The following is a 12,036-nucleotide window of genomic DNA, read 5'->3' as shown; positions in this document are numbered from 1 at the left end:
TCACAGCCTTTCCTGCCTGGGCTGCCTTTGAACCGTGATCCTTAGATTCTCAGCCTCCTGAGTAGCTAGAATGATAGGCATGGGCCACTGGGTGCCCAGCACAAAGCCCATTTTGACTCTTACTGTCAGGGCCTTGTATTCAGGCCAGGCCATGAATTTTCCCTTACAAAGATCTTTATTTGGAGGTGGATTCTCTGAAGAATGCTACAACTTTTCCCATTGGGTTGCTGATAGACTTGCAGGGGCCCTGTGACTATTTGTGGATGGGGACACAGTCTTTTCTCCTTCAGGTGCAGCATGACCTCCCTGGTGGGGGTGGCGGTGGGGATAAGCATCTTCCACTGAGCACTTGACTTGCAGCCTATTAAATGCTTGGTGGATGAATGTGCCAATTAAGGACAAGGCCCTCTCCACTGGCTACCTCAGCAAAGCTCTCCAGATATAGGTTGACTTTCATTGGTCAAGGTCATGATGTGACTTGGGAGGCAGTGTTCCACCCCTGGCAGGGAGTTATCCTGGGTACTTGTAGAAAGCTCTCTACCTCCTTGGCTCACCTGGCCCGGCCCATCGTATTTGCACACCGTTGACTGTGTAGGACAATTTCCAAAGTGAGTCTGGCAGGGGTCTATTGGCAGGCACACTTGGCCATCGCCATGGTAGCCTTCTTGACAGGAACAACGGTGCCGGTTTGGTCCCAGGTAGGTGCAAAGAGCGTGAGGGTGGCAGATGTTTTGTAAACACGGGTTGATGGCTGGAGAGGCAATGACAGAATGAGATGGGTGTTCAGCTCATCCCAGAACAGGAAGGAAACATGGGCTGGAGGGAAGCCAGCGGCCACAGAGAATCAGAACCACAGAGGCAACTCAAGGGTTTTAAGAAAGACCCGGTTCACCCCATCACCATTCAGACCACCTCCCAAACTAAACAGATTGACACGTGGCTATACGGGCAGAATCATAGGCCATATTATGTGTGAATTTAATATCAAATAGCATGAAAGAAAGCACTAAGGCGTGTAGGATTGATAAGATGCACCAGGCCCTGATCTAAAGCATTTGCCACAAATCAACTAATTTATCCCTATGGTTATATCCTAAGGTAGGGACCATTATTATCCCTATCTGATAGAGGGGAAAAATGAGGGATCAGGCGGGTTAAAGGTCACGTTGTTGATGATAGACGGATATAGGTTGTGAGCCCAGGCACTCTGAGTCCTGAATTCATCTTCTTCACAGATACACAGTGGAGCTTTCCATACAGGGAATAAACCCACAAAGAAAGAAAAGAAAATGTATAGTAGTATTGGTTAAAATAACACGACAATGTGTAAAGTCTATGCCTGTGCTTGGAGAACATAAGAAGCTGCCATTGAGAATGGCCCATTGAGGGTGATCACATGGTAAGTTTCATGCCTGGTGCTTTTGCTTTATGTCTCAGCGACACAGAGAGCCATGGAAGTCACTGTGTTAGTCACTTGCAGGTGGAGATGCTTTTCCTGGCATGGGTGTGTACGCTGGTGTGCAGGGGAGCTGTACTCACGCTCGCATGTCTCTCCATCACCTTTGTAATTCGGGAGGCATCTGCACTCTAGTTTGCTTTCATCTTCACTGGAGGGGGAACATCTGGAATTTTCTGGGCACAGCAAGGAGGCACATTCAGGGATAGCTGTATAGAGAATTGTTAGGAAAATAACTGTTCTAAACTCCTTTTTATGAACAAGTAATTGAGCTGGGCACTGGTGGCTCATGCCTGTAATGCTAGCTACTCAGGAGGTTGAGATCTGAGGATCGTGGTTTAAAGCCAGGCTGGGCAGGAAAGTCTGTGAGACTTTTATCTCCAATTGGCCACCAAAAATAGCCAGAAATAGAGGTATGGATCAAGTGATAGAGCACCAGACTTGAGTGAAAAATCTAAGAGGCAGTATCTAGGCCCTGAGATCAAGCCCCAGAACCAGTGGAGGGTGAGGGGAGAGAAGTATTAGAGATTCATTCCAACAATTAAGAATATACAGGTTGACCCATTGTAACAATGAGATGTACAAGACACTATGTTGAAAATGAACTTTACAACTTCAGGGATGGGGGGAGCAGTTGGGGAAGTGGGGAAGGAAGGGATGGTAGGGGACAAACAAAGGAGGAAGCAATAATGCTTGATAGGAAATGTACTCATTACCTTACTCATGTAACTGTAACCCCACTGTACAGTATTTTTACAATAAAAATTGCATAAAAAACCAAGCAGAAAAAAAGAAAAATACAAAGTACACAAACTTGAAACAAATTCTCTCCTCCACTCTCTAAATCATATCAACAACCAATAGAATCCATCTATTCATAAAATTATTATGATTTTCCCCAACTAAATAAAACAAAATAGAATCCTGTTTTTTTTTTTTAATTTTTGTTGTTGTTTTAGTTCTCATACTGGAGCTTGAACTCAGGGCTTTGCATTCCTGCTTGATTTTTCCACTCAAGGTTGGCATTCTACCACCTGAACCATACTCCCTCTTTCAACTTTTGCTGGCTAGTTGGAACTAAGAGTCACTCAGATCTGGCTGCCAGGGCTGGCTTCGAACTGTGATCTTCAGATCTCAGCCTCCTGAGTAGCAAGGATTACAGACATCCCAGAAACATGCCTTAAAATTGGCTAGATAACTGCCCTCCCCTTGTAGGTTATAACAATCTGAATCCCCATTGCTGCTTCTCTGATACCCATGGATAGTTATTATCTTTTCAATCTGTATAACATAATGGCAGCAACATCAACATCAAACCAGAATAGAACCTCCTATACTCTCGTCCAATCCCAATATGGCTGTGTTTTTTATGCATGATTGTGTGTGGCTCTGTTACCCTCTTCATTTTTATTCCTGGTTTCTATTTTTCTTGTTCTGAGTATCATTTGATCCTTGGTCTATTTTTAAAGTTGGGTCATGGACCTTATATTATTATAAAACTTTATCTGCCATGCGAGTTGTAAATATTTTTGTTTCAGTCTCTTGTTCATATTTTGACTTGACAAAAATATTTTCCCACTTGGAAAGCAATCTGACAGTGTTCTCCATTGGGCTGGCTTTGAGACTGAGACCCTGTCGTACTGAGAAGGCCAGTGTCCCTGAGTCTACTGGGCTGTGGGAGGGGCTGGGAAGAAAGCCAGCTGAGGGCACAGAAGTGTCCCACAAACCTGAGGCTGGGGTGCTTTGCTTCCTGTGCAGGAGGTGAAGGCAGCAGTTGTTTTTTTTTTTTAATTTTTTATTGTTTGTGGGACTTGAACTCAGGATCTGGGCATTGTTCCTGAGTCTCTTTATGCTCAAGGCTAGCACTCAACCACTTGAGCCACAGCACCATATCTGGTTTATGAGTGGTTAGTTGAAGATAGAGTCTCATGGGGACTTTTCTGCTCTGGCTGGCTTTGAACTGTGATCCTCAGATCTCAGCCTCTTGAGTAGCTAGGATTACAGGGGAGAGCCAGTGGTGCCTAGCAAGGCAGTGGCTATTTTATCTATCTTACTGCTTATAGCACGATATAAGCTTTTAAGAAAATGACTTCACATTGTTGAATTTCAACCTCCCATCACTTCATTGTTTTTTTTTCTTTTGTTCATGGGGCTTGAACTCTGGGCCTGGGTGCAGTCCCTCGGCTCTTCAGCTCAAGGCAAATGCTCTACCACTTGAGCCACAGCACCACTTCTGGTTTTCTGGTGGTTAATTGGAGATAAGAATCTCACGAGATGTTCTTGCCCGGGCTGGCTTTGAACCCAGATCCTCAGATCTCAGCCTCCTGAGTAGCTAGAATTATAGGCATGAGCCGCTGGTGCCTGGCACACTTTGTTCTTTTTTAATGCCTATAACTAGGGCTTCAAATTGGGGATTTGTGCTCCTGCTTGGCTTTTTTCACTCAAGGCTAGAGCTCTACCACTTGAATCATACCTCTACCTCTAGCTTTTTGATGGTTAATTAGAGATAAGAGTCTCAGAGACTTTCCTGCTGGGGCTAGCTTCAAACTGTGATCCCCAGATTTCAGCCTCCTGAGCAGATTGGATCACAAACATGAGCTACTGATGCCTGGAAACTTTTCCTTTTGTTGAAGACTAACACTCAGATAAGTGAAGTTAGTGCCACAGGCTGCATAGCCAATGTGTTTACATCTCAGGCTCCAAAGACACCATGTATAACCTTTTCTCTCATACTGGTTGTGGTTACCAAGTTGAGAACAGAAGATTTTTGGTCTTAGCTGAGAAAGAATCAAGGATGTACCCAAAGGGAACTTAAGCAGAATGAACATAAAGCACGCTCTTGAGAGGAAGAGAGGCAGCTTCAAGAAGCAGCCACTGCCCTGAGAGTCCTTGGATGTGGAGATGTGACTGGGATTCAGGCATGGGGCAGTCATTCCTGCAAGCTGGGTCACTCCTGGAGATTGGATTGTGTGTCCTTAACTTTCCCACATGGTGCCTGGTGACTCTTTGGCTATGGATGGTTGTATTGGGACCATTTTCTGCATGCCAGTCAGTGAGACCCGGATGTATGTCATGAGTCACTACTCATCAATGCCAGCCAGCTAAGATGTGATTTTTAAAAAATCCACATCAGCCAGGTGCTGGTGGTTCATGCTTGTAACCCTAGCTACTCAAGAGGCTAAACCTAAAGATTATGATTTGAAGTCAGCCCAGGCAGAAAAGTCAGTGAGTCTCTTATCTCCACCAGAAAATCAGAAATGGCACTGTGGCTTAAAGTGGTAGGGTGCTAGCCTTGAGCAATAGAGCTCAGGGACAGCATACAGGCCAAGAGTTCAAGCCCCATGGAGGAGGAGGGGGAGGGGGGAGGGGGGAGGGGGGAGGGGGAGGAGGGAAGAGGAGGAGGAGGAGGAGGAGGAGGAGGAGGAGGAGGAGGAGGAGGAGGAGGAGGAGGAGGAGGGGGAGAGGGAGGACGAGGGGGAGGAGGGGGAGGAGGAGGAGGAGGAGGAGGAGGAGGAGGAGGAGGAGGAGGAGGAGGAGGAGGAGGAGGAGGAGGAGGAGGAGGAGGAGGAGGAGGAGGAGGAGGAGGAGGAGGAGGAGGAGGAGGAGGAGGAGGAGGAGGAATCAACATCCAATGCATCCTTCTCAGCCAACGAGTTTCCTAATCCCTGAGAGGGTTTTTCCTTTCCTGAGAGATGCTGAAATTTGTCAGTAGAGGGTGCTAGCGGACAGAACAGGAAGCAAGGAAGCTTGCTTTTGGAACTGGGTGCAGGGTGTGCTTCTTCTGATGTTTGCTGCGGCCATGGCTTCCCTGTCTGCTCAGGGATGCCATGTATGTCCAGGCTGAGCATCAGCGCTGTCCTTTAGTGACCTTGGATTGTCCACCCTGGATCTGGTGACGCCTTGTAGAATGCAAAGTGCAAGTTCTCCCTACCCCCAGACACTGAGTGCTGTCCAGTTCTACCCTGCCCTCTGACACAGAGTGTCTTTATCCACGAGCTTGGCTCAACCATGTTGCAAAGGGTGATCTGGGCTTACCAAGTGACTGTGGCCTGATACTGGCCTATAAAAAAAGCCAACATTGTTTTTTTTTTGGGGGGGGGCACCACCATATTTCTTCAGCAAGGCTTGAATCTACCCATGGGGGGTTACCACCTTTATGCAGTCCTTGTGCTCCACAAATAGCATTTTTTTCTACAAGTACTCTTCTAGCATAATGTACTAATCTTCATGATAAACTTTTCTTTTGTAAACCATTGTGTTTTCTATCTCTTAATTGGGTCCAGCATTGTAGATTACTTTGCGAATTTTCTATGGATTCAGATGCTTGGAATCCCATTCTTACTTGCTAGTTTTGTGGCTTTTCCTCTACCCCCTCCCCTGACACCATTAACGTGTCTTGCTTTTGCAACAGGTATGGCGACAGTGCCGTACGTCCTGTATAGGTGACTAACTTGTAGCAAGGGTCCCTCCTGTCTGCCTAGCCCCAATGTCTAGCTCCTCCATCTCCCCACACTCTCCCTGCTCAGCCTTCTTGAAGCACAACTACCTCTGTGCCCCACTACCACCACTTCCCCTCCCGTTTTCCTTTTGTCCTTCCTTCTTTCTCCTTCCATCCTCTTAAAAAATGATGATTTCTTTCCTCCCAGACATTGGATGGTATTTCACCCCCTTCACCTCACCTCTGCAGAGCCCCAATAATGGGAGCGAGGGCAGATGCCACACCTGCGTTATCTGCTGAGGAAGTGCACAGGACTTACGTGTGTCACAGCTGGGGCCCGTGTAAGCAGAGTAGCACGCGCAGGTCCCATCACCTCCAGGCCCATTGTTGCACACGCCGTGCACACAGCTACACACTGCAGGTAGAAAATGAGGGTTTGTAATGCATGATGGAGACCGGAGTCTAAAGATCGGGAAATGAGATTCCCATTTACAGAGAACACCCCATGAGGTAGATGTCAGTATCATCCTCATATTACAGATGAACAATTCAAGAGGCTGGTTGCTGCTGTTTCTGACTTAGCAAAGCACATAATCTATGGTGTTGCAAACAAGTGCTGGGGAGCAGTCAAGCTGATGGTGGAGATAACTGGATGGAGGAGAAGGGTCTCAGTAGGAATGCTTCTTATATGGGATTTAATAGAAAAGATTTTACTAAAATTATTGATGCCAGGCCCTGGTGGCTCAGGCTTATAATTGGAGCTACTCAGGAGGCTGAGATCTGAGCATCACGGTTGGACAGGAAAGTCAGTGAGACTCTTATCTCCAATACCACTCAGAAAGCTGGAAAGTGATGCTGTGGCTCAAAGTGGTAGAGTGCTAGCCTCAAGCAAAAGAGTTCAGGGATAGTGCCAGGTGCTGAGTTCAAGCCTCAGAACCAGCATATAAGCAGCAGCAACAACAACAATAAAACATGTTGACCTAACTCTTCCATAGTTACAGATTCTGACCCAAGCACTAGGTATACAAACCAGTAGCTAAGAACACCTTTCTTCAAAGAGCTCACAGGGTTGGGGGAAGCAGACCCTAAGAGATTGAGTGACAGAGCTGGTTCTTTTGCCATGCAGCCTGGGGGAGAGGTGAGGAGCCCCTTGGGGACTGAATGGTGAATCACACTAAGCATGTGTGCTGTCCTTGTCAGTCAGATTGTTTTGCAGCTGCATGTGCTGGATTGACTGGCCTGGCTGGGACAGCCTTTCTAAACCTCTGACATCACGTTGCTGAGCTTACCAGCTACTGCCACAAAAGTGTCCTTGAGAAGGAGATGAGTCGGAGGCATTCCTGCTGGTCATAGAAAACTGTTGGTCTTTGGTCAGCAAATCTCAGTGAATCTCTAGAAACAGTGTGACTCTAGCCAGTGTGACTTAAAAGTCGCTAAAGCCACTCTGGTCACCTAGACCACAGCCTGGGTCAGAGCGAGCTCTCCCATCTGGGGTAAAGGGATGGGGAGAGTCAACACCATATCATAATTCTTGCTGCCTTCCCTCCCAGCTCCTGGAGGGGTGGGTCCTAAACTCACCCCTCAGACTCCCCATCACCTGTGTGCTAGCTGCCCATTAGGGACAGAACAATGCTGTGTGTTGGGCCAGGGTCTGCTGACAGACACCTGGGGTCACATTTTGCCTCTGCCTCCATAATAACTGTGTGGCCTAAAGTGACCTCTGCTTCTTCACCTGCACAGGAGGCCACTCACTTAGAGGTGTATCCAGGAGCCGAAGAGATTATGCCTATGATGTCTCTCTGCACATGGTCCAGCACACAGAGACTGTCTAAACAACTGTTCTTATTACTAACACACGGTTGTGGGATTTACTGGGGGTCTTGTTAGAGAAAGGGGGGCTTTATACACTGCCTAGCAGGGAGTGCGGCCTGTAGCAGTTTAGGTACTGGTAGCAGAGAGGAAAACACTTGGCTGGTGCAGCTCTGAGTCACCTCTGGCTAATACACTGGGAGGAGAGTGCTCTGGCAGTGGGGCAAAGTCAGTGTTAAAAATAGACTGTGCCTAATAAAGCTGTCCCACTTCTAGGCAGGAGTGGCACCATGGTAGACAAGGCAACACTGGCACCCAGTGGACACCTGGCTGAAAGCGCCTGCACGCTCCTTACGTACTTGGTGATAGCAAATGTCTCCATCCATCCTTCTGTCCATTCATTCACCCATCCATCCATCCATCCATCCATCCATCCATCCTTCCGCTCACCCACCCACCCATATACCCATCCATCCATCCATCCATCCATCCATCCATCCATCCATCCATCCATCCTTCCACTCACCCACCCACCCATATACCCATCCATCCATCCATCCATCCATCCATCCATCAAATGTTTCCCTTCCTTTTGGGAGTTAACAAATAAGAAAAATAAACACCACCCACCCATCTACCCAACCATCCATCCATCCACCCACCCATCCACCCATCATTTCTCCCATTTATCCTTCCCTCTCAGCTGATTTAATGGTTGCGAGCTAGCAGATCTAGAGCTGATAGCTAGTCTGAGTCTGCATCCAGGGCTCTGATACTTCCATGTACTACCTCTTGCAATTGTGCTTTTGAGTCAGGACAGCATTGCTGGAAGGTTACTAGGTATGGGGATGTGCTCTTAGAAGAGATTATTCTGATTCTTTCATCATTAGTACTAGAGAGAGGTTGTTACAAACGGGCCACTCCCATTCCTCCAGTGATCTCTCATACTCGGACACTCCAGCCATACCATTTATCATGATGGGATACGGTCAGGGGACTTTTCCAGAGCCAGAACTATGCTGTTTGGACCTGTTCTACCTCCAGAACTGTGAGCTACATAACCTCCACCCCACTTTTTTTAAATCGGTCTTGGGGCTTGAACTCAGGGCCTGGGTGCTGTCCCTGAGTGCCTTTGCTCAAGGATAACACTCTACCACTCTGAGCCACAGCTCTTCCACTGACTTTTGACTGGTTAATTGGAGATGAGACCCTCATGGGGACTTTTCTGCCCTACCTGGCTTCAAACCGTGATCCTCAGATCTCAGCCTCCTGAGTAGCTAGGATTACAGGTGTGAGCCCCCAGCACCTGACCAAACCTCTTTTCTTTCTTAACTATTCTGCCTCAAGTATTTTTGTACAGCAATGGGAAATGGATTAAGACACCTGGTATTTTAAACAACACAAACATATTGTCATCAACAAAAAAACCATAGTGGTAAAATCAAGCATTAGGATGCCTGTGCTCCTTTCTCCCATTACATCACTTGAACACTGAGTTGATTGCCTCCCTCTCCACATTTACAACCACTTGTGATCATGTGGAACCTACCCAGATAACCCAGGACATTGTCTTATTTTAAGGCTGGCTAGTGAGCAAACTTACTTCTGTCTGCTACCTTCCGCCTCCCCTTGCTATGTAAGGTCAGACATTCCCCGGCCTCAGAGATTAGGACTTTTGCATTAGAAGTTATTCTGCTACCCCCATAGTGGTTTCTCCTCTCTTTGAATAAAATAACTCCAAGATGGTGCACCTGTGCAACTTCTCATACTCCAGTGTCTGCTGGGATATCTTCCCAATACAATGGAATCCTCGTCTCATGGCTTATTCCTGAGCGCACCCAACATAAGAAGCCAGTCTCAGGTCTGTTCGTTGAAACTGAAGCCATCTGCATACTGTAGGTGTTTATTTGAGTTATTTGTGAAATCCCAAAAGGAAGGGGGACATTTGAATATGGTGGTATCTATGGCAGATCTAGACTGAGACCAGGATCCAAAAAGATCTGAGAGAAGGGCTCTCCAGGCAGGAACAGGCAACTACTGGATGCTGGAGGCTTGGGGAGGAAACAGGATGCCAGAGGGCATTCCCAGCAAGTGCTGCCTGCAAGGACTGCAAACACAGCACACTACACATCTCTCTCTTGAGCAGTGAATTGCAGTTTTAACATGGTTGTCAGCTTCTGGTATAGACTTGTTTCTTAGTAACTATTCCCAAGGCTGACTGTCTCCACCCAACAGTGGTCTCTGGGGGATCACACAAAAATCAGACCTACCTGATGAACAGTTGGGTCCAAATAAGTTGTCATCAGCACACATTTCACAGGCTGTCCCACCAAACCCCTCCTGCAAAACACCCCAGGTGGATAACATGAAACCCAAGGTCACCTTGAGTTAAAACTCCTCTCTCTGTTACTCAGGAAACCCCTGGGCCTCCCATGGAGAAAGCTGCAGAACTAAAGATAGAAAGTTCTAAGAGTGACAATAATTTCTCCCAAGGGTAGAATGGAGCTGGGTCTGTTTGGTTTTGCATTTGGGAAGGAAGTGGAACTCAATCCCAGGCACAAACATTGCTTTGTGTTTAAATCCTCTAAGGGCACACACTTGCAACCAGTCACTTTCATGAAATAAAAAGAAATTTTCAGTTGGCACATCTGGTGGTGGGTCAAGGATGCCAAAGACAGCAGCCAAGGGCCACCTGTGGGCCAGCAGCACAACTTCTGTATAGCTTCATGGAGTATCTTTACACATACATTTTATGTTATCTTCGGTCAATATCATCTTGATGGTCTTTCAGACCCAACAATGCTGTGGAGGTATTAATGAACCTGCCTAGAGCTCCTCAGCCTTCACAAGATGTCGTTTTATTGTTGTTCCAGATTTAAGTTTTTAAAAATTTAGTTTAACTACGATCACTACTCTTGAAGACTTTTAATAAGTGGGTATGTTTAAGGATGGTCAACAGGAAGGAAAGGGATGGGAGAATTGGGAAGAGGGAGAATACACTTCTTTTTGAATATTTTTTCCATCCTCTCTGTTGATCTATATTTTTCCTATTGGCTTATATCAGTTATATGGGTGGATTATGATGAATTCCAATCAATCTCACCACCTGCACATGTCACTCTAAGAAATAACGGCTCCAGCAGTTTTCCTCATCCCATTTTCCTAGTTGCAAATAGTCTATTTTGGCAGTATTCAATCTTCTTTATCCTCCCCCCTCCACACCAATACCCTCCTTCTGCCATTTCCTACCCTCCCACAGAGTCAAATTCTCTCCCTTCCCATCCCCCATTTCGCTACAGAGAACACATTTTGGAACTTACTTGACAGGAGCAACTTCCATTTCCTTCCATGCCTTCATCACAGCTGCCCCTGCCACTGCAGGGTGACCCTGCACCTCCTGGGCACTCTAGGGAGTGAAACAGCCCAGATTCATTCACTGGAGACAGAGCCCAGGCCCCCTGCAGGGAGCAGTCAGCATCTCCTGCATGCCATGGGGTCTGCTAAGCTCCAGGATGTAAACTGAGGCTCCACAAGTTAAAATGATTCAAGTCATATTGAGTATGTTTGCTGACCACAGGTGGGGTTAAACGGTTATTTGCCTTCTAAACACTGCTTTAGCTGCATCTCACAGAGTTGATGTTTTCATTTTCATTCATTGAATTAAAGATACAGACCTGGAAATAATAGTAGGAATCTTATTTGGCAAGTTCTCATGTATTATGCTTAAATTACCCATAGTCAGTGAAGAAAGCAAAAGGGAAGTTGAGAAGCACTGTGAGCCAAATGAAAATGAAAACACATCGTATCAATATGGCGAAATGCCATGAATACGGTGCTCAAAAGGAAATTTATGGTACTAGGTCTACATCTAGTAAGTTCTCAACTTGTGATCCAACTTAGAAATTATGATAGAGAGAAAAATATCAGAGGAAGATAGGAAACATCAAGATAAAAGCAGACATCAGTGAAATATAAAATAAACAACAATAAATTGATAAAACAAAAATCTGGTCATACGCACTGATAGACTTTTAGCCGTGTGTGTGTGTGTGTGTGTGTGTGTGTGTGTGTGTGTGTGTGTGTGTGTGTGTGTGAAAGAGAGAGAGAGACAGAGAGACAAAGACAGACAGACAGAGAACACAAATTACAAGTAGAAAAATTGAAATGGGGACATCACTACAAATGTTACAGATATAAAATCAATAGCAAATAAATATAATCACCTTTACAGCAGGACATTTGACAAGTTAGATGAAATGGGAAAAAATGATTGAATGCCACAAACTACTCAAGCTCACTGAAGGAGAAATAGGTAGCCCAAATACCCTTACTG

The 12,036-nt window shown here is 46.1% G+C and overlaps 1 protein-coding gene across 1 annotated transcript in view; it reads right to left on the bottom strand.

The window, feature by feature from the left end:
- The window catches only part of Stab2 (stabilin 2), a 134,867-nt gene that overhangs the window by 106,552 nt on the left and 16,279 nt on the right, over positions 1-12,036 (bottom strand). The window contains exons 4-8 of the mRNA XM_069991529.1: positions 11,024-11,109; positions 9,974-10,043; positions 6,214-6,309; positions 1,540-1,665; positions 555-751 (exon numbers count right to left, since the gene is read on the bottom strand). Coding sequence (XP_069847630.1) covers positions 555-751; positions 1,540-1,665; positions 6,214-6,309; positions 9,974-10,043; positions 11,024-11,109 — 575 coding nt within the window. The remainder of the gene's footprint in view (positions 1-554; positions 752-1,539; positions 1,666-6,213; positions 6,310-9,973; positions 10,044-11,023; positions 11,110-12,036) is intronic.

Source organism: Dipodomys merriami, unplaced genomic scaffold, assembly GCF_024711535.1.
Source record: "Dipodomys merriami isolate MVZ:Mamm:240054 unplaced genomic scaffold, mDipMer1.0.p SCAF_10, whole genome shotgun sequence".
NCBI lineage: Eukaryota > Metazoa > Chordata > Mammalia > Rodentia > Heteromyidae > Dipodomys > Dipodomys merriami.
The sequence above is the reverse complement of the archived record's forward strand: the minus strand, read 5'-3'. Positions and strand labels throughout refer to the sequence as shown.